Genomic DNA, 27,342 nt, shown 5'->3' with positions numbered 1-27,342 from the left:
TCAATTTAAATAAATATTTAGAGTGTCCAGGTAGCACATAAACAATGCAATTTAACGGTTTTCTTAAAGTAGGAACGTTTAACCTGTGCGGCCAGAGCGCTCTCCTTCCTTCTGCTCTGCGTAAACCTGAGCTGATCACCTACTTGTGCGTAATCAAATGTCTATAGGGGACAAGATATAGCCATGATGTTCACTTTTACCTCAGACCGACTTATTGCTGTTTTATGGTGTGGCTGAATCTGCGATCCGCTGTCATGCGGACTGGAATAACAAATGCTGCACAGGACTTGTGGTCAGGTTCATGAGGAGTCACTGGCTGTAGCAGACCCGACTCATCCCAGAAGCTAATATCTTAATTTGACCTTGAATGAAAAATAACCTCTTAAAAGTTTTCATCACGGTGGAGGCAGCGTTCATTTCTGCCTTCAGTCTGACAGCGCGCCGGAGTTAAAGCAGCGTGCGCGCTTATTGAATCTGTGTGTGTGTGTGTGCGCGCGCGCGGCACAGCCGCTCAAGTCACCGCGTCTCGTTATTTGGCGCAATTCAAACCAATGTTGTAAAATTACTTCTGCCCAACCCAGATGTGCTCACTTGTGCACCCGTGAGCCGTGGTTCTGCTGGAACACGTCTGATCTCTGACAGACGCACTCTGAACTTCAGATCTTCAGCGTGCTGTCAACAGCCTGAATGGGAATCATTTCTTGTTATTTTGTTACATCCACAATGTTCTGTGTGTGAGGTTTACAACGTCAGAACACCCGCATGAGACAGGTGTTAATTACAATCTGCCAGAATGACTCACCACCTTCAGAGTCCTCCAACACCGTTAAAAATGATCAAATACGGAACATATCAGCGTGCGCAGGCCAGAGTGCTGAAGCTCGGCGCATTGTTATTATGAAGCTAGGGCATATGCGGAGGACACGCGCGCGCGCGACGGAACATATCGGCGTGCGCAGGCCAGAGTGCTGAAGCTCGGCACATTGTTATTATGAAGCTATGGCACATGTGGAGGACACGCGCGCGTGCAAAAATGTACTTGTTTTCAATTACATTTATTGTGCCCACTTACTTTTTCTTTGACCCACCCACAAATGAGTTTCTACACTAATGGTGACATATGACAGACTTCTCTGAGCTCCGCAGCCATTACACTTTTCATCTCGCGCACCCCCTAGCGGCAGCTCGCGCACCCCCAGGGGTGCGCGCACCACACTTTGGGAATCCCTGGGTTAAGCTAAAACAGATGTACACAAATAAAAAATGTCACAAATCTGCATCAAACCTGGTATCTCAAGGACTGGAAACCTTGTTCTATTGTTGCAACTCCAACCTCCACACCCTAGATGTCACTGGTGTTTATGTTCCATATTACACCTTCAAATCTAAAATATTTGGGTTTGTGATTTACCAGCCCAAATGACTACCCTTCCACCACTGTGCTGTACGGTGCTTGGATGTGTTTGTGACAAAATGCTGAGCTAGGTTTCCACAAAACTAGGTTAACAAAGCCAAACAACCCCTTGTTTTGTGGTTTGCTTATTTCCAACTTTTCAAACCTAACCTGTGAACGCCCCTCCTTTTTTACGGAATTTATTTTTTTCTCCTGGGATGAAAGATAAATGAGGACATTCTAATCCTGGTGTCCCAACTGTAACACCAACATGCTAGGAGAACCTAGCATGATATTTCTATTTTATCCACATTTCTCACTGCATTTAAACAGAGTGGCTTTGTTGTTAACCTTTCAGGTCACTCAGACATGGAAAGACTGGCAGCTGCCCTGAGTGTGTTCTACTTATAAATAATTGTTCCCAGTATAGAATGATGGATGCCACTTTCTTTAGAAATTACCTTTTAACCACTTCTAGCAGCAGTTACTTTTTGTTGCTTTCCATCTTGGAACTTGTTGACTGCAAAGTGATGTGTTTATAAAAGTATAAAAGTGGTTACAAAACTAATGACCAGTTAATTAGGTACATTTGAATAGCAGCCCCATTTTTACTTTCTTTATTCCCACTGATGTGGTCAGACTGTGTGGATTTTCAGGCACATAATTTTTATTCTGGCCCAGTTTTTGAAAAATAAATACATGGCATATATACCTTATTTAGAAGCTTATTAGAACCAGATCATTTTAATTTCATGAGATATAAATTGCAAGAACTGAACGTTTTTAGAAATGTTTTCTTGATTGATACCGTAGTATTTGCTTTTATTAAATTGTGTGTGATGAACACATTTAATTAGAAAATAAGGTTCTGTTGTCATGGATCCAGATTTCTGACTTGATTCCCCCCTTCCAAAAATTTATGGACTTGTCAGATTATCACACTTGCTGTGAAATATTTTTTTCAGCTTTCCCGCCATGTGTGGTGTGTTACAAGCACTCTGGTCTGCTTGGAAGAATGTCGGAACTGCTCCAGTTAAAAATCCAAGCTATCAAATGTGTTGGATTGTCTCACTCCGATTTCAAGGACTAATGAATGAGCAGCCGAAGTAATGTTACGTGTATCAGATAGCGAGGTGACAGAAGCGTGCAGCACTCAGCTCCTCTGATATGTTTCTTTATTCAGAAGTCCTGCTTGAGGTTTTGTGAGGCAGCAGACTGCACATTGTAGAATGAAAGCTAACATATATATATTTTTTATTTCCATGTGTGTGTACTCGTTTAGAAGAATGTCTGGCGATTAAAAAATACTGCTGTGTGAACTGAGCCCAAAGCAACTGCTGCCTGGTCGCTCATATTGTGTCAGATTTTTAAACTAGCGTGAACTAGGTGATTTTTCTTCTTACATTGAGAAATGACAGAGTTAGAGATGTTTGGGTTAAAAATGGGAAGTAACGTACATGCTGTCTCATACCACATCGGGTGATCTTGCATACAGTGTACATTTTAAGACATTCTCAGGTCTCAGGTGTCAAACATAAGACCATAGAGAAAATGCCTCCGGCTTCATAAAAAAATTAAATAATAATACATTAGATGTCTGAATAAACAGGGTCAGTCAAAACGGTCTCAGAAACATCAGACAAAAAGTCATTAGGGAAAACAGCTTCAGGAAAAAAGGTATCAAACCAAAAGCCTAACACACACACACACACACACACACACACACATACATTTCTGCCTTTTAGCTTTGGGTAATAAATAAAACAGAAAGAAAACACTGAATAGTTTTTGATCATCCTAAGCAAAAGAATATTTAGTTATTTGTAACATATTTACCTTCTACCGATAAGGAACTGTCCCAGATCACCGGCCAATATCCGGTAGGTCACCTGACCATTCTGACCAGCATCTGGGTCATCTGCTGTAAGCTGGGAAAACACACACACACACACACACACACACACACACACACACACACACACACACACACACACACACACACACACACACACACACACACACACACACACACACAGAGGCATTTATGAAAGTTGGGTATTGTGCTCACACTTTACCTTGAGTTAGTAACCCATGAACGTGTTTGCTGATACCTGTAACACAGTTACTCCAGGTGTCATGTCAGTGAACAGTTCAACACTATAAGAGACATTTGAAAAAGTTGGAGTATTGTCATTGGCATCCACCACGGTTATGGTCACAGCAACGGGAGCACTCTCCTGGACGCCGTCTGAGGCACAAAGCTGCAAAGGACAAAAGACAAAGGGAAAATAATCATGATATGAAAGAAGAAAGCCAAACTACTGTTTTCTCCCTATATCTGATTACTCTTTGCTTGGTTATTTGTTTGTGTTGTTGATGCGGCGAGGATCTCCAGAGACTCATCTAATCTTTATTATTTTGCAAACTTATACAAGCTCACACACAACATGTCAGTGGGTTGAAAAATCTGTGTATAATAAGCAAAAGAAAAGAACAAAACTCACCGACAAGTGCACAGATTGTTTAAGACTCTCAATACAGCTCTATGCTTTAGTTATAAGACCCAGATTCAGTTCTTTTCATCACAGGAGAAAAAGTTACAGTTTTCTTTGGTCTTTGTTTAAATTGTCTCCCTGACAGTCAAAGCCATCTGTAATTTTAGTCTACTAAATTAAAACAATCCACTGCTTTCTGATAGAGACATTTATTCAAACAAGTCCACACTAGTAATCATAAGACAAAAATCAAGCACTCAAAGCTAATCAACGTGTCAGAGATGGATGATAAACGCTTGTTTTGAAGTCCTCGTTGCTGATTTAAAGTTTCAACCCATCCGTGACAAAAATCCTTTTCTGACCTTTGCCGCTTCTTCTTCAGTCACGCCGGTCTTAATTTAACAACAACACAAATAGTTTTACAAAGCCTAAACAGCAAATAAGTTTCTCCTCTGACACTAATCTTGTTCACCAACTCATCTACCAAGAAGCTGAAGAAGTGCTTTGAAATGAAAAGACCCTTCATCTTGCCCAGTGCTCCCTCTCTGGGTCTAATTTCTCCTCCAAGGCTTTCATTATGATTACCGTATACCTCCGCCTTTAAGTCAATACACCAGACCTTTTGCTTCTCCATCTTTAACATCCAAATTGCTGAATGCACACACTCAAGGACACACGGAGTCACATATTATATGCTTCTCTCTCTCTCTCTCTCTCTCTCTCTCTCTCTCTCTCTCTCTCTCTCTCTCTCTCTCTCTCTCTCTCTCTCTCTCTCTCTCTCTCTCTCTCTCTCTCTCTCTCTCTCTCTCTCTCTCTCTCTCTCTCTCTCTCTCTCTCTCTCTCTCTCTCTCTCTCTCTCTCTCTCTCTCTCTCTCTCTCTCTCTCTCTCTCTCTCTCTCTCTCTCTCTCTCTCTCTCTCTCTCTCTCTCTCTCTCTCACACACACACACACACACACACACACACACACACACACACACACACACACACAGCCTTGGCTGAACTTGGCAGCTAACAGATATGAGGCTACAAAGCTTTGCATCATATGATGAAACATGTGAATTGACATTCTGAGCTTGGCAGAGGGCAATGTGCAATGTCAATAAGAGGCAGTTTAGTTGGACTGCACTGAGATAAGATTGAATGTATGATAGAGAGAAAAGTGGGGGAAAACAAGGAAAGCGAACAAAGGGTGAAAGAAAAAGTCAGTGATGTGGAAGATACGAGTCTGCCAAACACTTTTGGAGATAACGATATAAAATATGCACTCGGCCTGTCAATGTTTCTGACCTTTAATCCATATTCAAAAAGTCGTAATTTCACTTTAACAGACGTTTTCTGACAAGTTGATTAACAGACCCTAGCACGGCAGGTCTGGTTTTGTGTGGAAAATGCCGGTGGTCATTAAGGTAAGACTGTGATACCTTTATTCAGGGTAAAGATTGTGAAGTAATTAAACAAAAATAACAACAATGTTCCAATAACAACCTTGTGAAGCACCTTAGGTCCACTAGTGTCATATAGTGCTGTACCTGAACGCGTTCGTGAAATTTTATTTATTTATGGTGAACATGAACTGAACTCGCTCGTATTTTGCCTGATTAATGTCAAAGTTAGCACGCTCATTCTGCCGCGTGACAACGTGTTTAGTATGGGCGTTCTCTCGTTGAACGAGCTCCGGATCTCCACAGAGCTAAAGCCTTAGCTAAAACATCCTGTTAACCATAACGTTCATAAAATGAAGACCCTGGAAATGTGCCTGCCTATGCTGTGTGGAGGACGGATGTCATGGTGTGATCCATTTCATTTGGAAAATATGCAACATTTTTTAAATGAACTTTGCCAACACTGGTAAAAAACAAAAAGAATACATTTACAAGAATAAGATGACAGTATTTCATTCTAAATTCCTTAATTCATGAATAAAAGCCTTAGCTGAAAGTCCTAAATGTACATTATAAAATCTGAAGGATGTTAAATCATAAGTTTGCAAGAGTTTAAGATAACACAGCTAAAGGTTTCTCGAAATTTCACTCCTGCTCTCAACTTTGTTGTTTAATGTCATAATTTTGTGTACAATGGCCCTGAAACGCTTCATGTCTCAGGTATAGACAAGAATACGAACCACACAAGTGAATCTGAGTCCGGCCCTTTACTTATAAATCAACTGTTTTGTATTTTGAATTTTATGTTGTAATCAGCATGTACTGGTTAGAAAGTAATCAGACTACTTCAGTCCACAGGGTAAATATGCATCTCTGACACAACTTCAGTCTTTACTCTGAACATTGTTTTGATGGTTTGATGAGCATTAATCAGCTCACTCTACTGATTTGAAGATGTATAAACTTTCTTTTTATTAGTTTTTCTATTTATGTGGGTATGGAAAACTATTGAATTGTTCTATTTGTAGAGAAAAATAGCAGAGCTGTATAGTAATATGATGCTTTTCTTCCTCTGCTCTCTACTTTCTCTCTGTTAAAGTTTTTTGTAACTTCCTGATCTCCCTTTTTATCAGTGCACCACCTTTCTTCTCAGCACACATCTCCCTGTTTTTGCATCACCATCCTTAATGTTTGGTAAAATGCCTGAGGTTAACATATCTATCTTTCATGCTCTTTTGTTTCTTCTCATCCTCTCATCAGTCAGTTTTCCACTCAGTATGTCTTCTCAGTCTCCTTTTGATACAACTTGCTTTCCAAGACCACAGCTTTTACATTTAATTTCTTACCCTTCCTAATGCACATATTTTTAATAATGTTAAAAATGCAGTACCATGAATGTGTAGGAGTCTTGTGTTTCTCTGTCAACGGGCAGCGCCAGAGTGAGATATCTGCTGATTCCATGGGCTGACACAGAGAAGACATGGGAGTAACTGTCCAAGGAGTACTTGAGGTGTGGGTCCCTGGTCTGTTAATGACAGAGAGATGGTAGAGTCATGGTTTTTATTGAATACTGTGGTAAAGAGTATAACTTAATGGGAAAATGCGAAAGGTGCTAATGCAAAACCAGCAAAATTATCATGTAAAACAAAATTTTACACACACACACACACACACACACACACACACACACACACACACACACACATGCGTGCACTTTATTTTTGACTCAAAGTTTTACAACTTTCTGTCTGTGCAAGTTTCACTGTCAGTGATTGAAAGGCAATCCTCATCCAGGACCTCCTCTGACATTACCCAAACAGAAATATTTTCTGTGTGTGTGCATGTGTGTGTGTGTGTGTGTGTTCGAGAGAGCAAGAGATGGAGAGAGAGGGCTCTCCTCATTCCAGATATGGCTGGCTCAGCAGGGTAGAGGGCTGATAATCTTGTCGATGTAGCTGTTGTGGATATTGAGCCATAAATAAGCACACACACACACACACACACACACACACACACACACACACACACACACACACACACACAATTACAAAAGAGAAAGCATTTGCATGCGCAGACATTAATAAAAGTGAGTGACGGTGCATAAAAGCTATTAAGACTAATCATCATTGTTGTGCTCATTGGTGAAGGAAAGACCAGGGTTAGGATTATTAAATAACAGTGTGTATCAATTGTTGCAAACTCACAGTCAAACGTTAACACACACATTATCTTCCTTAAGCCTCCATCCCTGCTGGGAGGAGACTTTTAGAAAGCAACGAACCAAAGCTTGTTTTCGTCAAAATGCTTTTGCTACATCTTAAACAAACAAAGCTGTTGGGAATGCACGGGCGATAACAATATTGCAGCACTATACATTCCTAATTATTACTGGGAGGTAATTTAAGAGGGAAAGGGTTTTACGGCCACGTTTACAGGCACTTCTGATAGGGCACTTCAAACACTGCAAACGAAGTACAAAGCACAGGTCCAGTGGAGAGAAAAGCAGGAAAGAGGTGGACACTTGGAAATCACCTTATTTGTTTTGTCAGGGGTTTGTTAAAATGCTGTAAAATGCATTCACATAATAAAGAATTTATTTTTTTATAACCTTTACTGGGATCTTTTATCACTAAGATGAAACATGTGGCTTCCTTCTGAAACAGGAAATCCGGACCAGAGATTTTACGTTTCTGCTGCAGAAGCTAATCAGCTGTCTCTCTCATTGTAACTGATGCTTTTATTCCTCTTTAAAACTGCAGCTTTTTTTGATTAATACTAGTTGCTAATTGTTTAGGTTAATTTCACCATCTTTGAGAAGGTAGCAGGTTATTGACAGGTTTTATGGACTGTTTGAATTTGTGTAATTGTTTGTTTTTGGTTCGCGGCTGGCAGCGGTCCGGACTTCCTGGATCCTATCCTCTCAGGCAAGAGTCAATCGGAGAGCACTTAAATTATGGCAGTTAATTTTTACACAGCAGTACTTCAGTGATTGCATTTAACTTGGTTTGTATATAGAAGGCTGGAAAATAGTGCAAAGCACTAAAATAGAACCCAGGCTGGATAGTCTCCAAAAAGTGACTCAGCGTCTGCAGACATCATCTAATATCCCCCTGTTGTCTTAGAATTCCCTGAGTGGATCTGAGCTGTAATCCCAGTCGATTCAAAATCTACTAAACCAGACTTTATTTCCTCTCTGAAGACGTTTTGCCTTTCATCTGAGTATCTCTCTCTCTCAACTAAAAAAAATGCACTTTTTAAACCCTAAAGAGATCTCCATTAAAACAAACATTTATGTAGTTTTCTCTATGTTTAATGCTCCTTTTTTCATCCTGGAAGAATTATGCGAAGCTCACGAAACTCGCAGCCATTTTTCCTTTCCCTGTTCTTCATGTCTGGTCAATGGCATAAATCAGGTGAGACGAACATTTGTAGTCCTCTACGTGCTTTCGCAGAAAGCAACATCTACAACCTATAAAAAAAATAAGCTTTTGTCATCAGAATGTGTTGTTAAAATTAATGGACATCACGTTAAATCCATGGCACGTGTCAAACATGATCAGAAAATAAATAACATATCGGCCCATGGACCAGAAGTAGATGGGCGTGACACAAGGCTATTTACACTGCAGGCCTTGATGCTCAATTCCGATTTTTGGACTAAATTAGATTTTTGTGGTGTGGCTCTTCACACTATGGCTACGTTCACACTGCAAGCCAAAGCGCATCAAATCTGCTTTTTTCCCCACATGCGACCCACATCTGATTTTTTTTTTGTAAGTCAGAAAGCGGCAGATCCCATTTTTTCAAATGTGATCCGTGTCACTTAAATGTGTGGTGCTGATTCTGACACATATCTGATGTTTTTATGCCACATTAAATCGGTCTCCTACATCACTGAGTCAGCGGAGGTGAGCGTCTGGACATCCTGTTTTGGACGGATTTAATGTGACATGACCGTTCAGACTGCAGTTGCTTTTCAAAAACATTGAATCTGTGCCGTTCAGACTGTCATAAAAAAATCAGATATGGGTCGCATGCGGGGAAAAAAGCAGATTTGATGTGCTTTTGCCTGCAGTGTGAATGTAGCCTTAGGCTCCCTATGATTCCAGAAGGGGAGGGGAGCTATTGCCAAGGTGCTGTTCCTTAGATGAAGTCATGTTACGGACCCCAGTAATAAACATAAAATGTCTCATGGGTTGATTTTGTCTAACTCTCACATTCTTACGTTAATGGTCATATTTATAGAATGCAGCAAAAGGAGAGAAAGCGAACACAGAACTCAGGTGATACCTACAGGTGTTGCATTAGCTTTCAGCTAAACACAAAGCAAAAGCCAAAAAACACTCATTAGAGGTATAAACACCCACATACACAAACACAGACAGTGTGTATATTTAAAAATATGAATACTACATTTACAACAGAACGTGTTAATGACACAGCTTATTATTTTAAGATCTTTGACAGTGCTGCTGCTGCATGCTTTCCACTTGATATTTGAGTAATATAATACTAAAACAGCCAACATGACTTTTTACCAGAGCTGAATCTGCTCATTCTCACCTTCTCAACATCATTGTCCAAAGCTGTGATGACCAATGGTGCAGACAGGTTTATGTTCATCGCTATGGTGGTCCCGACTGGTGACGCCTCACTGATGTAACCGTGGTAACTGGTCTCCAGGAAGTAGGGTGCCTGGTTGTTTTCATCCATAACTTCAATTTGAAGGTTGGCAAAAGCTGGCAGGGGGTGGCCGTTGTCCTGCTCGGCCTTAACGACAAATAGAAAATCTGTTAGTGACCAAACAGCTGCGCTGACACAACCTGCAGTTACTGAATCATTTTACCATCATGGCTGTATAAACATATATCTTGATCACTTTATCAAAAGAGGGAAGAAAAATAAAGTCTTGATTGTCCCTGGCTTTCTCGCTCCGTGTGAGGGAGATCAGATAAGTGGAAAAACTGTGTTTGGCACAAGTTAAAGGTGAAATAGCACTGTATACTTGAGTACTTTAAAAGTCTCATTGGGACTGGATTTATTTCCCTGGTGTGCATATATTTGTAATATTTCATGCTACAGCAGTAAAATTACATCTGGAAATTACTGTCTGCTATGAACTCAGTGATCCACCAACACAATTTATACCCCTTAGAGAGCAAAGAGCCTTGGTAATCTAATGGATGGAGGGAAAGTTTTCACCAATACACTAGTTTATGAAACAAAATTATTTAAAAATTAAACTTAACAGGAGAACAGAAACTCAAGGCATCTTTGTTTGAACTAAAAAGGAAACAACTAAAAAGGAAACGTGAGTTTATGTTTAACCCGTTCCTGGACATCGACAATTAATACTGAATTTATTTTACAGTGAAAACAATCAGAATCTTTAAAAACATTTTTGTTATTGGTTTACTTGTATTCAATAAGTACAGTTGTGACAGAGGTCCTTTACAAGTTTCTGTTTGGGTCTTTAAACATGTGTGACTGCACTCTATCCTGAAATACTGAAAACTATGATCATCTTCTTGGTTTATTATTAGTTTTTCTTTTGTTTGTTTTTTACAGGAGTTCAGAGCTTTATTCAAAGAACCACACATATTCAGAAGCCAGGCTAAACACAGGAGAGACCCTGGCGTCCACTTCCATGTCAAAGATGAGGACAGACTTCTCCATATATTGGACAGAGAAGACACAGCGGAACAAAAAAGATCCTCCCCTCCTTCAAAATAAAATAAATTAAAATAACAGAATTTAAAACCAAAGTTTCAAGTCTCTGATACATACAATTTTGCTTTGAAACTAGACCCCACCGTACAATAAGATCAAATTTAGCCAGAACAATACAAGCCTAAACAACCGTACATGCAAGGGGATGGGAAGTGGTTTGATAGTTAGCTTGCATAAGTGAAGATCTATTTAAATATCTGGAAATCTGCACTTTTCTTTTTATATTACAAAAGCTCCTCAGTCAAGAGACGAAACATAAAGGGAAAAAAAGTTCAACAATGTAGGCAAAGAGAATGTGCTATTTTATTGTATTATGTGCTCAGCTTCTATGCATGTAATGTAATACACTTCAGTGAGCCAGCTGATTGGCTTGATGGCTGTGCTTTTCTGAGAATGTTCTCAACTCTAAATAAAATGACCTAAAGGTCGGCAGTGAAAGCAAATGCAGAACAGTGCTTTCCAGTAGCTCCAGTGCTGCAGAGGGAAGGCAGGTAACAGTTATGGAGCCATCATTTAGCCAGCCAGTGGGCGGAGGAAAGGGTCAACCATACATTGTACTTAAACATGAACTTCAGCAAAGAAAACTGTTATTGCTAAGCCACTTTAAACAATAACATGTCACTAGGTTTAACACTGACAGTATGTGAAATGTTCCTAGGAAGGTCCATGATTTGTGTTACATTTAGCTTAAATCTGACTAAATGGACAGCTTATGCTCAGCTTCACAGATGTCACTGTATTCCAAGGTATATTGGAATATATTCCAAGGTATATTGTATAAAAATATATCTTGATCACTTTGTCAAAAGAGGGAAGAAAAATAAAGTCTTGATTGTCCCTGGCTTTCTTGCTCTGTGTGAGGGGGATCAGATAAGTGGAAAAACCGTGTTTGGCACAAATCAAAGGTGAAATAGCACTGCATACTTGAGTACTTTAAAAGTCTCATTGGGACTGGATTTATTTCCCTGGTGTGCATATATTTGTAATATTTCATGCTACAGCAGTAAAATTTCCGGTTTCTGGTCAGTAACAAGATGGAGCCTGTGCTTGGCTTAGCCGCAGTCACCGGCCACTTTTTCAAACTTTTCTCCACTAACCTCCTCTTTTCCACCTTGCTCCTATCTGCGATCCTTTCAGTAGTGTCCCTGCTACCATCTCCTATGATCGCCAGACTCTTTTGTCCTTCTTTCATTCACGATCACCCAAGATGCACCGAGGACGTACCTCCCTGTTTGTTTATCTGAGAGGTGCACTGGCCCGGAGCCAAATGACGATCCCAACCAGCAATGTTTATCCGGTCCCGGGAAAACGTCGGAGGAAACGAGGTAAACGAGCAGGAATCCAGGTGAAAATAAGACTTCTCTTAATGCGTGGTTTATCTAGTAAACATCGGCGTGATCTTCTAGCTTCTTGTCCTTTGTTTGGTGACTTGAGCGCCACTTCCGCATTCCCGCCAGACCGCGTTGCGCCGCTGTTTCTCGGTCCAAGTTTTTTAAGGTTGGTTTATCCTCATTCCTCAGTGGTTTCTCCTCCTGTTCCCTCCATAAGTGGTTTTTATAAACAGTGTGGATCTAACTCTGCTAATTTATGTCCACTAACTCCAGCTGTTTCTGTAGTTTCTGATTCCTCCACCTCACTCAGCATAGCTCTATTAAATACCCACTCTGTGAACAATAAGTCCTTCCTGCTCAATGTTCTAATTCTCTCTAAAAACCTGGTTTTTCTGTTTCTGACTGAAGTTTGGCAGCAAACATCTGATTATTCTGGTCTGATTGAACTCTGCCCGAGTGGTTATTCTTTTCTTAGCCAGCCCCGGGTTTCTGGTCTTGGTGGAGGCCTAGCTGTTGTTTTCAGCTGCCATCTTCCACGTAGCTCTACAACCTCTGGTCACTTAGCTTCCTTTGAACTGCAGCTGATTAAAGTCGGGCGTAGGACCCGTTCTACTGTGCTGTGGTTTATTGTCCACCTGGTCCAAACGGCTCTTTCCTTCAGGAGCTTATTGACTTTCTATCCTCCATTGTGAAGCTGACCAGAATGGTGATTGTGGGTGACTTTAACATCCACGTTGATGATCCCTCTGATCACTTTGAAATGAATTTCTCCAGCCTTATGGACTTCTTCAGCTTTACCAAGCATGTTTCTGGCCCCACACACACACCAGGGGACACACTCTGGACCTTGTTTTTACCCTGAGTCTAAATGCTGACAGTGTTTGTCCTGAGGACGTTTGTATTTCAGATCACCATTGCATTTTCTTTAACTTGTCAGTTTCTGCATCCCCACCTCCTGCTTGCCGTATGGTTAGTTTTTGTTTTCTTAATGAGAGCACAGCTAGAAATTTTTCTGCTGCTTTTGATTCAAATTCAAATTCAAAGATACTTTGTTAATCCCAGAGGGAAATTAGAGTGCCACCCTGTTCTTCTGATAACGACCCAGATTCCTTAACTTCTCAGTTTAACGAGCTCTGCCTCTCCATTCTGGACAACATCTGTCCTGTCAGAACCAGATCAGTTCCTGCAGTGAACCCTACTCTCTGGTTTACTGACAGCCTTCACAGCCTAAAGCGCCAATGCAGAAAAATTGAGCGCTTGTGGAAGAAAACCCATCTCCACGTCCATCTGCTGCACCTGAAGGATCTTCTGACATCCTTTAACTCTGCAGTCAGAGAAGTTAGGGTTTCCTATTTTTCCAACCTGGAGTCCCAGAGCAAAGGGAACCCCAAGGTGCTGTTTAACACCATCAGCAGTATCATCTCTCCTGCCTCTCCTACAGCCTCCATCCACTCTGTTGCAGACTGTGAGAACTTTCTGTCTTTCTTTGTAGACAAAGTCAATAAGGTTAGATCTAGCATCTCTCCTTCAGCCTTATCGCTGCCTCTCCCAACTCCAACCAGGCCCATCATCCTAGATAGCTTTGCTCCTGTTTCTTTGCCCGAGTTAACTAAACTAGTTAACTCTATGAAGACCTCTGCATGCCCCCTCGACATCTTACCCTCATCTTTGTTTAAAAGTACTTTTCAGTCCATCGGTCCCAGCGTGCTCTCCATTATTAATGCTTCTCTGATTTCTGGTCAGGTCCCTGCTTACTGTAAGAATGCTGTAATCCACCCACTTCTTAAAAAAATGAGTCTTGACCCCTCTCTCCATAGCAGCTTCAGACCCATCTCTAAACTTCCGGTCATCTCCAAGATCTTAGAAAAGGTTGTGGCTAAACAACTCACAGCTGCTCTCGATGAACATAACATCTATGATAGCTTCCAGTCAGGTTTCGTAGAGCTCATTCTACTGAAACAGCTCTTCTTAGGGTCTCTAATGACTTTCTGACTCACAGTGATGTAGGGGACTGTTCTGTTCTGGTCCTGCTGGACCTGACTGCAGCCTTTGACACTGTTGACCATCACCTGCTACTGGAGAGGCTGAGAGAGTGGGTAGGCCTATCAGGAACTGCTCTGGAGTGGTTCTCCTCTTATCTTTCTGAGCATTCCTTTTCTGTGGTCGTCTCCAAGTTTAGGTCCTCCACCATCTCCCTTACCCATGGTGTCCCACAAGGTTATTTGCTGGGGCCTCTTCTCTTCCTCCTTTATCTGCTCCCTCTTCAGCACATCCTGAGCTCCTTCAAAGAAATCTCCTACCATATTTACACAGATGACATCCAACTGTACATCTCCTTTAAGCCCCATGAGATGTCTAAGCTGCAGCTGTCACACACCTGCTTAGGCTCTATTAAAACCTGGATGGCTGGGAGCTTTCTTCAGCTGAATGAAGATAAGACTGAGATCCTCATCTGTGCCCCAGACAAGCTGGTTCCCAAAGTCAGAGACACTCTTGGTCAGCTTGCTTCTCACACCAAACCTTCCGTCACAAATCTTGGTGTGACCTTTGACCCAGCTCTCACCCTGGATTCTCATGCCAGTTCTATTGTTCGCTCTTCCTTCTTCCATCTCAGGAACATTGCAAAGCTGAGTCCCATTCTGTCCCGCTCTGAACTTGAGACAGTTATCCACACCTTCGCTTAGACTACTGTAACTCTCTTTTCACGTGTCTGAGCAAAACCTCCCTGAACCGTCTACAGGTGGTTCAGAATGGCTGTGCTCAGCTTCTGACCAAGTCTTCCAAACACACCCACATCACCCCGCTTCTCCTCCAGCTTCACTGGCTGCCGGTCAACTTCAGGGTTCATTTCAAGATCCTGGTTCTGGTCTATAGGGCCTTACATGGACAAGCACCATCTTTCATTGGTGATCTTCTTAGTCCCTACACCCCCAGCAGGTCCCAATCACTCCCCTATAATCTTGTGTTTCACCAATTTTGCACCTTTATTACAGATCAGTTATTTCATATCACTGCCATAAAGCTTTGGGTTAACAATTGCCTTATTTCCATGCATGAAACGATAAGCTGTGTTTGGTACTTTTTGTCATGTCTCAACTGATGTTTGTAACAAATTCACAAAACTTAAAATTATGCTTGATCATTGTCTAGCAATTTCGAGAATAGGCGCCACATTCTGACAAGAAATCAGCTTTCAAATTAATTTGTGGTGTGAACTTCGAGACTAATTACTTTGAGGAGATGTAGATATTAAATCCAATGATTCAGTTCCACAAATGTGGTGGTGCCCCGATTAATTAATATAAGATTATAAACAACTAAACAAGCTAAATCTACGCCACATTTGAAATATAGATATAAATCTATAATTATCGCTACATATATGAGAACACAACATGCCATGGGAACAATACTTGTAAAACAGCGTGTGCTTTGTCAGCTACAGAAGCACATTTATAAACAAGAAACATGAAGTCACCATCTTAAAAAAAACAGAACAGATTTTTTGTGTGATATGCATGTCAGCCACTAGATAGTGCCATAACTTTTTCTTAGACTGGCCTGCAGAGCTTCAGATGTTCTTGAAGGTTTCATTGTAAACTGGACTTTTCTAGTTTTCCTTGAAGCTGTGTACTACATCTCCCTCTCCCTCTCCCTCTCCCTCTCCCCCTCTCTCTCTCTCTCTCCCTCTCTCTCTCCCTCTCTCTCTCCCTCTCTCCCTCTCTCCCTCTCTCCCTCTCTCCCTCTCTCCCTCTCTCCCTCTCTCCCTCTCTCCCTCTCTCCCTCTCTCCCTCTCTCTCTCTCTCTCTCTCTCTCTCTCTCTCTCTCTCTCTCTCTCTCTCTCTCTCTCTCTCTCACACACACACACACACACACACACACAAGTCCTTGGACCCTCCCTCTATTCAGCTCCATGTTTGTGTCGTTGGTGCTGATGATCCTAACATGCTCTGGGTCTGCTGCGGGTAATAGGACGTCCTTGATGAAGAATGTGGGTGATGGTAGTGGAGTAAGTTTTCTTACGATGTTGTGTGTGTATGTTCACTGGGGTGAGTGCCGGTGGTGGTGGGGGGTTTGTTGATGGCGTCTATGTGTGCATGGGGGTGGGGATGTGCGGTTGTTTTGTTGAGCGCGACGGGAGGCGCTGGTTAGGCTGTGTTGGTTGTTGTGACAGCAATGTGCCTTTTTTGGCGTCCAGCCTGCCTTTTTCAAGAAGAAGAAGAAGATCCTAACAGGTCCCCAGCAACTCCCACCTGTCCAGCTGTTTTGGTCACATTAGCCGCACAAGCGACACCTTTTAAGCCTCTTAATACCAACCTACATTTCAGACTCAAAGAAGCTTCTTGAATGAGAGATGAAACATCGTGAAGGAAAACAAGACAATTCCAGTTGTTCCTACTAAACCTTCAAGATTGCCATGCCTTGGGCAACATCTACACAAACATACAGCTGAAGATGTTGTGTTTTGGGCATAAGAGAACACTTTTATACTACAATTAATACTACTCAAACCAAAAACTTACTGATCAGCCTGTTGGTTAGCCCTGCATGCAGCTGTGGTTCAACTTACCTTAATAACCAGATCAAATCTGTGGTAGAGCTCTCTGTCAATAGGCTTCAATAGCAGAAGTTCTGCCGTGGTCCTGTTCAGGCTGAAATATTCTGTGTAGGAAACTGGTTTCCCTAAGAAACAAAAGTAACAATAAACATGAGTAGTGAGCTAAATTGGAATGTGAGAAACAGAAACAGGTACATATCAGTAATTGGGCTTAGAATTGATGTATGCTTCACAATTAATGGGGGAGAAAAAGGGAGAAGTAGAGAGAGGAACGGCCAATACTCCCCGCTCACCCATCTCAGCTGTCAACAGGTGGAGATGAGCGCTCACAGCACACATTCATATATGGTGTGTTGAATGCTGCATTGGTCAGCAGGGAAATCAAGTGTCTGTGAGAGAAGACACTGCAACAGGAACATGAGCACAATTATGTGTCTCAGATGGGCATTTCTAGGTGTGTTACTTCTTAATGGTAAGCATTGATTCGACAGGCTATCACACTTTAAGCAATGCTCTCTTCAAAGACGGCATCATTTCCTGAATATTTGCATGCTTGTTGTGTGCATTCTTCATCAGGAACCCCCTGACATCAGTTTGGAGGTTACTTTAGAGTAATTTTTCAAAACTGAGTGTAGTCTGACTACAAATGTTTATAACACCACAGATGTAATGAGCTGCAAACAAATGGCCTCTGGTAATGACTGTTCTGGTCAGGGTGCTTCTCCTCCCTAGAGACTGTTGAAAAACAAATAATGAGCGTAAAAATAGAATTAGGTAGTGGGTCTTAAAATAGGATCTTTGAGCAAAAATAAAGCCCCTTTTGCATCACTTTGTTTTTGAATAGAAAAATTATCAGGTAATAAACATCCTTCACAGACAAAAAAAAACAAAACAAAGACTTATGTTAAGCATAATTCTGCGCACACGAAGACACATAAGACCTGGATGATGGCGCTCAGTGGTTAAAGGAATCACGGAAGCGGTGTGATGCGCTCCGTCGCACGTCTAGACGGTACAGTAGGAGGCGAGCTGCCATGGTTTGCCGCATGCTACAGGAGCGAGCTATCTAGGAGCGCACAGCGTCCCCCAGTCCCCTCCTCCTCCCCTCCCCCGAGTCCGGAACTCGACCTCACCAGTCTGAAGCAGCCACCTTGTCCGTAACAAGTCCGGACCTGTTACTAGGGGCATCGTCTGGTTTAATTACGGAAAACATTATCTGGATGTTTGTATTCAGACACAAAGGTCTTACGGACAGAGTCCTGAACATTTCCGTTTTTCATGGCCTGTCTGAAGGGGGCTTTAGAGAACAGGAATAAACAAGATGTGGCAAAACAAAAATATGTAAATGCTTAATGCATTTAAAATGTGAAACCCAATGCTTTTGCCAAAGCACAGGGCTATTCAATTCCGAGCCTTGAGTGCCAGTGTCCAACACATTTTAGTGGTTCCCCTGCTCTAACACACTAGGATTCAATGGTTGAATCACCTGTGCTGCAGCTCATCAGGCTATGCAGAAGGCTGTTAATCACGTAGTGGCGTGAAAAACAATTTGCCCCTTCCTGATTTCTTATTCTTTTGCATGTTTGTCACACAAAATGTTTCTGATCATCAAACACATTTAACCATTAGTCAAAGATAACACAAGTAAACACAAAATGCAGTTTTGAAATGATGGTTTTTATTATTTAGGGAGAGAACAAAATCCAAACCTAGATTGCCCTGTGTGAAAAAGTAATTGCCCCCTGAACCTAATAACTGGTTGGGCCTCCCTTAGCAGCAATAACTGCAATCAAGTGTTTGCGATAACTTGCTACGAGTCTTTTACAGCGCTCTGGAGGAATTTTGGCCCACTCATCTTTTGCAGAATTGTTGTAATTCTGCTTTATTTGAGGGTTTTCTAGCATGAACCGCCTTTTTAAGGTCATGCCATAGCATCTCAATAGGATTCAGGTCAGGACTTTGACTAGGCCACTCCAAAGTCTTCATTTTGTTGTTATTCAGACATTCAGAGGTGGATTTGCTGGTGTGTTTTGGGCCATTGTCCTGCTGCAGCACCCAAGATGGCTTCAGCTTTAGTTGACGAACAGATGGCCGGACATTCTCCTCCAGGATGTTTTGGTAGACAGTAGAATTCCTCGTTCCATTTATCACAGCAAGCCTTCCAGTTCCTAAAGCAGCAAAACAACCCCAGACCATCACACTTCCACCACCATATTTTACTGTTGGTATGATGATCTTTGTCTGAAATGCTGCATCTTCTATGCCAGATGTAACGGGGCATTTGCCTTCCAAAAAGTTAAACTTTAATCTCATCAGTCCACAAGGTATTTTCCTTAAAGTCTTGGCAATCATTGAGATGTTTCTTAGCAAAATTGAGACGAGCCCTAAAGTTTTTTTTGTTTGTTTGTTTTTTTGCTTAACAGTGGTTTGCATCTTGGAAATCTGCTGTGCAGGCCATTTTTGCCCAGTCTCTTTCTTATGGTGGAGTCGTGAACACTGACCTTAATTGAGGCAAGTGAGGCCTGCATTTCTATAGAAGTTGTCCTGGGGTTTTTGTGACCTCTTGAATGAGTTGTCTCTGCGCTCTTGGGGTAACTTTGCTCGGCTGCCCACTCCTGGGAAGGTTCACCACTGTTCCATGTTGTTGCCATTTGTGGATAATGGCTCTCACTGTGGTTCGCTGGAGTCCCAAAGCTTTAGAAATGGCTTTATAACCTTTACCAGACTGACAGATCTCAATTATTTTGTTCTCTTTTGTTCTTGAATTTCTTTGGATCTTGGCATGATGTCTAGCTTTTGAGGTGCTTTTGATCTACTTCTCTGGGTCAGGCAGCTCATATTTAAGTGATTTCTTGATTGAAACAGGTGTGGCAGTAATCAGGCTTGGGGGTGGCTACAGAAATTGAACTCAGGTGTGAAACACCACAGTTGGGTAATTTTTTAACAAGGGGGCAATTACTTTTTCACACAGGGCAATGTAGGTTTGGATGTTGTTGTCTCCCTAAATAATAAAAACCATCATTTCAAAACTGCATTTTGTGTTAACTTGTGTTATCGTTGACTAACGGTTAAATGTGTTTGATGACCAGAAACATTTTGTGTGACAAACATGCAAAAGAATAACAAATCAGGAAGGGGGCAAATAGTTTTTCACACCACTGTACTAATTGAAATTTGGTGTGTTAAAGCAGGGTTAACACCAAAATGTGCTGGATACCTGCTCTTGAGGTCCGGAATTGAATGGCCCATCTATAGCATCTACATAATTGAATTAAAGGCATCATTTCATGAAAAAAAAATCTTTGTTAGAGCTTTTTACCATTTTATATTGTTATTTCCTCATGAGAAATACCTCCAACCCCATTTATTGCTACATTCATGCATTTTCCTGTTTCAGCTTCAATTTGGTTGATGTAAAGATTTTTCCTGCATCCAGGAGAAAGTAGCCAGCTTACATCACCAAAAGCCTTTCTCCTCCCTGTGAGGCTGATCTGGTCTTGGTTCTGAAATATCTGGATATTCTGTGGATATTCTGATTGATGACTTCTGCACTGGTGACAAAACTGCCATAAAAACCACTTCCTGTCTTCAACGATGCATGTAATAGTCAGCTCAGGATAGATGCCTAAGACGACTCTTGTTTTAAAACAGATTTAGTAGTCAAGTGGTTAGAGTGCTGGGCTGGCATGCTGTTTGCACAGGCTCTCATCTCGGTCTCAGTAGCAACATTTTTCTTCCTTTTTAACTTCACTTTTATTTTATAAAAGATGTTTCAACCCTTAATTAGTAAACAGTTTAAATTATTAGGACTAATCTTTTTTCTTTATTTATTTTTTTTACTTACTTTATTTAGTCAGTGTGAGTCCATGTGAGGTGAGCAGAGTAAATCAACTAAAATGCTGCTTGGAAATAACCAAATTCAAAGATATTTAAAGGCACCAAGTATTTTGTAGAAAATAGCCAATAAAACTTAAACATAAATAAAGAAAATCTGCTTCAAATGGCTAAATAAATTACTGACGACACTGGGAGTCGAGCCATCATCAGCTCATGGCAAAACAAGAAAAAAGGCAGGCACTTAAACCACTGGACTACCAAGGCGTACACAAGAACAGCTTGCTGGAGGCATGCTTTTTTTTTCGGAGCAGGGGTGGGCGGAGCTTCACTAAAACAAACCTTTTCAGTTCGGGGTATAAATTCAGGCTGACAAAAATAACTCGTATTTGAGATAAATGACATCTCAATAGTGCAAAAGATAATATTTTATCACATATGGTGCCTGCCTTTGTTCTCAAAGATTTAGAATAGCATGATATGATATGGAAACACTACGTAATGTTTTGTTTTTGCTAAAGTTTAATGGCACAGACCTGAACCAACGGTACTAAAAATTAAATAGTCTCTATTTGACGATCAAGTGAATAATACAACACAAGCAAGCTGAGCTGCACAATTTTGTCTATTTTCTATTATTTCTTTGCTTTCCAACATACAATGTCTCTAGTGAATTTAAATGTTCTGCATCTCTGCTTCTGTCCATAGAAGCAGTGATAGCAATTGTGCATAGCTTCATGTCTAAATCACTTTCAACTTAAAGTATTTAATTATAATGGAATGCATTTCATCTCTGCAATTTTCTTATATTTTATTCTTTGCTACAGTTTAATGCACTCTGCTAATTCCTTCACATTTTAATTAATTCTGGACCTAAACTTTTAAGTGGCATCATCAAAGTTCTTAGATTAGATGGATCAATTACAGTTTAGTCTCTGTGCTAAGAAGCGCTGATACATTTTAGCAGTATCACTATGCTAAATAGTGCTATTGGATAATTTTGATCCGTGGAATGGCTTAGGTCATGTCTCCATTGCTTATGTGTTCAATACAGAAATTATTCTAGAGTGTTACACAATCAGGCTAGATACAGCAACACCTATGATTTTCACATCTTGTTCACGTAAGATAAGATTTGTAATGCGGACGGATCTTGACACATTTCCACGTACTGATCCAGTTTCTATGCTTTTTCTAAATAAACCAATTTAAAACCAACCTACTGAATAATTGTCATTTTAGGAAATGCATCAGGAACTGAGTGTTATCTTCTCCTGAAAGTAAAGAACCAGGGAATTAAGGTCCGCTAGCGGGAGATGATCCAGAAAAGAAAGGAGCTTTCTACAGAAAAAAAAACAAACAAACATATTTTTGCAGTTTGGTTGTCTTATTAAAAAAAATGTTTTCTCTGATGATCCAATTGCCAACATTTAGTAAAGCCCAACCTACCGATAAGGACGGAGTATAAAATCCCTGGTCTGTCTGAGGGAGGTTGTATGTTTCTGTCCTGGTCCACAGCTTGGATAGGTGGAGTCACATTGACGGGGTTCACTTTATTCTGCAGACAAATCAAAATAGAACACTAAACAAGACTGAGAATGACTTATGAACAAAACTAACCGCAGCAAAAGGTGTGCTTTAACATGTAGTGGTACACATGTTGGGATGTAAAATGTATTTAATTTGTGGAAAAAAGGGAGCATAGCTTAGTTATAACAAACATATGTAAAAATAAATAAACTGCCACTTAAACAAACAGCTTTAACAATACTGTCCTAACATAGAGGACTTAAATTAAATCACCCAGAGGACTGGCAGAGGATCCCCAAATACTCAGCTTTATATGCAGCAGCAGAATTAGAGATAAAGACAAAGACTCTCTCTAAAGAAGTGACTATAAACCACGTAGTAAAGGAGTATGGGGCAAGTGATGGTAAATGGTCTGTATTTGTATAGCGCCTTCTTAGGGTTCTACAACCCCCCAAGGCACTTCACAACACAATCAGGAACTAGGAAGTTTTGGCTTGCTTTTAGCACCCCCTGTGTCCGTTTGTAGAACAAAAACCTAAACCTATCTCCTCGCTGTGGGTTAATGTTTTAAACACCTTTAACAGCTGAAACGTCTCCCAGCTTTTCTTAGTGTCTACAGGAGTATCACTAAACTAAACAAATCAGCTGTGTTCATGACCTAAAACATGCCAAAAAGATGCAGGAAGCACAGAAGCTGGCTCTTGGCATGTGGAATGTCACCTCTCTGGTGGGGAAAGACTAGATTTAGTCGGACTCACCTCGATGCATGGCTCTCTCTGGATTCAGTTTCCTTGAGAGGGGTTGGAGACTCTACCACTTTGGAGTTGCTCCCACAGAGAAGCACCAAGCAAGGGTGGGCATAGTAGTTGCCCCCCATCTTGGTGTCTGTACGTTGGGGTTTACCCCGGTGAACGAGAGGGTAGCCTCCCTCCACCTATGTGTGGGGGTACGGGTCCTTACTGTGGGTTGTGCTTATGCACCAAACTGCAGTTCAGACTACCCACCATTTTAGGAGTCTTTGTAGGGGGTGCTACAAACAGTTGGTCTGGTCACAGTATACTCAATGATGGTTTTAGTGTGCTCTGTAATGTCTGTTCACTTACCACTGCTGGTATGGATACCAAAAAAAAAAAAAAGTATGTGCGTATGTATGTACATAGACGCACATGTGTGTGTAGATAGATATGTATGTATATATATGTATGTGTGTTTGTTACTATGTAATTATTATTGCCTGTTTACCTGTGGTAATGCAATTTATAATTAGTATATTCTGTATTCAGTTATGAAGGTTCTATTTGTTGTTTGCGAGCTGCTGTTGAGATGTTTGCATGTGCCTGGAGCTGTTGATGGGTTGTTTGGTTTGCTACGATGAGCGTAGCTGCGGGAAGCTTATTGTTTTTTTAGTTGATGAGTGAGTATAGGGGTGGGATTTAATAAGTTTTCTTCGTCCCACTCCTTTTCAGGTAATTTTTGTTTCTTTTTTTTTTGTGCACTTTATGTTTTATATATGTTTTTTGTTGTGCCTGAAATTAACAAATAAAATAAAATAAAATGCTAGCCTAGTTTTGTCTACCACTTTTGTAATTGCTTTGTCTTGCATGTATAGCACTTTTAAAACACAGCGTTGCAGCTGACCAAAGTGCTTTATAAATAAACTATAAATGGAACACCATTATCAGGCATTATTTTTTTTATTTATTTAATTTTTTTTACCAAGACGGTGCTGCAGTTGGACACCCTGGTACTTTGGTGCACTGCTTTTGTTTTGTTTTTGTGTGTAAATTGCATGTCTGGGTTCTCCTACTCCAGAGAAGAACTCATATGCTACAACACTATGATACTGGTGGATTTATCCTCGATTTTTGCTGCATCTGTGGCAGATTTAAACCAACTGTTAAACATGTTTAGAGCCGGGTCACAAAAACATTTTTTAAGTTTAATAGATCTAGTTTATACTCATGACAACTCTGAGGGTGGTGCATTTTTTTGTTACTCTTCTGTTTAAGTGTATAAATGCTGAAAAATCTGAATAATTAATGAGCTTCCACGTGACTTCAGATCTAGCTCCGGGGAAAGGCCTTGGCCTCACGTTAATAGATGTTCAGTCATTTCAACTCTTTGAACTTTAGTTTTGTCTCTGTGTGTGTGGATGTTAATCATGGGATTAGTCGGGCACTCTTGAAACTTTATTAGAGTATTTGTTAATTTGGATGATATTGTGTCCATTGTTCAATCTTAGGTGAAAATAATCACATCATCTGTGTACTTAAGAATATTAAAATTGGAACAAATATCCAGGAGGTCATTTATGTATAGAGCAAACAATAAAGACCCAAGGACTGAAGCCTGTGGGGCACCTACAAGGCAGCTGAGGTAGGGTGACTTGATTCCATCCACCACCACACATTGTGTTCTGTTTTTCAAATATGACTTAAACATTGGACTGTGTCAACAGAAAAAAATTAAATATAACAGTTTTTGAAGTAGCACCTGGTGGTTGATGGTGTCAAAGAAGGCCTATATAAATGACTTACAATTATGCAATACCTTGTGTTTTTGGACGGTGATACCCTTTTATCAGAAATACAAAATATTTACAACATAAAAACCACAATCTCAAAAGAAATCAACAATTGAACACTACATGTCAGCACAACTGCATGCATTTCCAAATCTTTCTGAGTCAGAGGCAGGACTTTCCACATCACTTTGCACATCAGTATGCTCCTACGCATGTAGGATACAAAATATTCAAACAGTGCACCTGTCATGCAGCACATAAAATCTACAAGCCATCAATGAGATATCGCTCCACTGTTGCTTGTCAGAGAGGAGAGGAGGGAGACACAGGCAAAGATGAACTTAGAGTGAGTAATGAGGTATGCAAATATCAAGAAGGGAGGATAATCTGCCAGGAGTCGAGGGGTAAACAGGGACCAGGAGAGGCATGTAAATGTAGCAAAAAAAAAAAAAAAAAGAAAAGGGGAATCTCGAAGAGATAGATCACAGCCAGCACAGATGTTATCACCACCATTTTTTATTACTGACAGCATTTTACACACCCCATTATGAGAGATAAAAATATATCAGAGACAACACATACAGTTAAAAACAACAAGAGTCAGTTCACAAACATATACAGCAGGTTTGGTAAACGATTGTTGATGTAAACTCACAAACGTGTGTCTAATAACAAAAGTATCATTTAGATTATTTGTTTATCACTACTCCACAAGAATTAATATTATTCATGTTTTCTTTTTCAGGCCAATGTACTTCAGGGAAGAGAACAACTATTATTCTATTATTGATATTTACCTTCAAAGTACAGTATTCAGTTATTCAAACTCTCGTGTTGACTTGATGCTTATTGAAGAGAATAAAATATCAGTAGTAACAAATACAAGTAAATTAAAAAAATTGAAATCTTAGAAGGTACATTTTCTTTTCTGCCCGTGCGTGCTCTGATAAGAACGTTTCAAATTCACAACTTAAAGTGGAACACTGATTATTTCAACACCTTAAAACCCACACAGTGAATGTCATTAAAGGTTTGGTTCACTCATTTAACCAATACATTTGCAGTGGTCTCTAGTAGGAATGAATGTCTTGTAAGCCAGACTCTGGGGTGGGGTGTGTGGATGGCTTAAGCTATGTTCACACTGCAGGCAAAAGTGCATCAAATTGTATTTTTTGGCCCAAATGCAACCCATATCTGATTTTTTTATGATAGTCTGAACAGCACAGATTCAACTTTTCAAACCTGATCCATGTCACGTTCATATGTGGTACAGATTCTGATACATTTCTGAATCACTGAATCAGCGGAGGTGAGTATCGTGTGTGGATGTTCCTGAGGAGAAGCGCTGACGGAAGGGTTCAGGAGTCTGTCTGGACATCCTGTTAAATTTAGGAATTAAAAATACAGGAGGGACTGAACGGGAGCAGGAGGTGCTGCTGGAGCGAAGCGTCTCACCAGTCTCAGTCTCCATAAAGGAATGGGTTGGGGGTCTCCATGAGAGAGGGGATTCTCTGTGAACGAAATTAATGCTAGAACATTTTTGGTGAAACATAATTTGGAAAGAAGGCGGGAATAAGGAGTAAAATACTTTACAGTTTTCAAAATAGTTTCCAGCCCAAAACGGGAGAATTAACAGGTGTGATCCTGATTCTGTGGATGAACTCTCAGTGAAGGCTTTCATATGAGAGTGACTTCTTTTCTTCTGCGCATGCATGTTGGTTTGGGGCCGTAAAACGTTCACAATGGAGAGAGTTCGATGTTGCTTTTCAGTCATAATGTGAACAGCCACACACAAAAATAATCGGATTTACTCCAAAAAAAATCTGAATTCAGAGTTGAGGCTTGCAGTGTGAATGTAGCCTAAGATACGCCTGTAGAATTGATCTGGAGGAGAAAGTAGCTTCAGATGACAGGATTTGGAGTCTGATTTCCTGGTATTTGAATTTCTCACCTCTAATTGGCTCACAGCAACACAACTCTACCACTATCTACTCTATCACTCTGCTTTGCAACACTGATGTTGCCTTCTGAAATAACACAAGCCTGGAGGAGCTATGCCATGTGGTGGAATTGCTAAAGCTAACAGTTAACTTCTAATAACACAGACGTTGTCTGCTGTTTCCTGGATGCAAAACCAACAACAGCCTTCTCTGTCATGAGCAAAGATTGGTGAGTCCATGAATGTTAAGTGACAGTGAGGTATAGATCTGTTGGGATTTTCAAATCCTTGAGTTTCACCATCAATTTTATATCAGAAGCTAATGTTTAAGATATGTGTAGGAGACTTTTGTCATGGTCAAAGTGCATGAAAAACTCAGTGACTGATTATAATCAGATATTATAATAAGAAAATGTGTTTGCAATGAAACACACTTTTAAGATTTGACATGTTAAGAATTATTGCAGCCTATGCTAAGCAACAGTGGAAATAACTGGTGTGACACAGATCCAGTTTCAATATATTTTACATTTAATGATCAGGAAGAAAAATTCCATTCCCAATTGTCCTGAACATGTAGTCCATTATGTGATTTCCCCCATCCTTCAGAATAAAGAATAAAAA

General features: G+C 40.5%; 1 protein-coding gene across 7 annotated transcripts in view; it reads right to left on the bottom strand.

Moving 5' to 3' along the window:
* The window catches only part of LOC107387904 (protocadherin-15), a 514,972-nt gene that overhangs the window by 245,078 nt on the left and 242,552 nt on the right, over nucleotides 1-27,342 (bottom strand). For all 7 annotated transcript variants that reach the window (XR_011516897.1, XM_054749198.2, XM_054749199.2 and 4 more), the window contains exons 10-15: nucleotides 22,175-22,283; nucleotides 16,904-17,016; nucleotides 9,836-10,042; nucleotides 6,663-6,797; nucleotides 3,505-3,654; nucleotides 3,230-3,321 (exon numbers count right to left, since the gene is read on the bottom strand). Coding sequence is in view for 6 of the 7 variants with exons in the window: in XM_054749198.2 (XP_054605173.2) it covers nucleotides 3,230-3,321; nucleotides 3,505-3,654; nucleotides 6,663-6,797; nucleotides 9,836-10,042; nucleotides 16,904-17,016; nucleotides 22,175-22,283 (806 nt within the window). In the remaining variant the exon portion in view is untranslated. The remainder of the gene's footprint in view (nucleotides 1-3,229; nucleotides 3,322-3,504; nucleotides 3,655-6,662; nucleotides 6,798-9,835; nucleotides 10,043-16,903; nucleotides 17,017-22,174; nucleotides 22,284-27,342) is intronic.

This window comes from Nothobranchius furzeri, chromosome 16 (genome assembly GCF_043380555.1).
Source record: "Nothobranchius furzeri strain GRZ-AD chromosome 16, NfurGRZ-RIMD1, whole genome shotgun sequence".
Lineage (NCBI taxonomy): Eukaryota > Metazoa > Chordata > Actinopteri > Cyprinodontiformes > Nothobranchiidae > Nothobranchius > Nothobranchius furzeri.
This window is presented reverse-complemented; position numbering and strand designations above follow the sequence as displayed.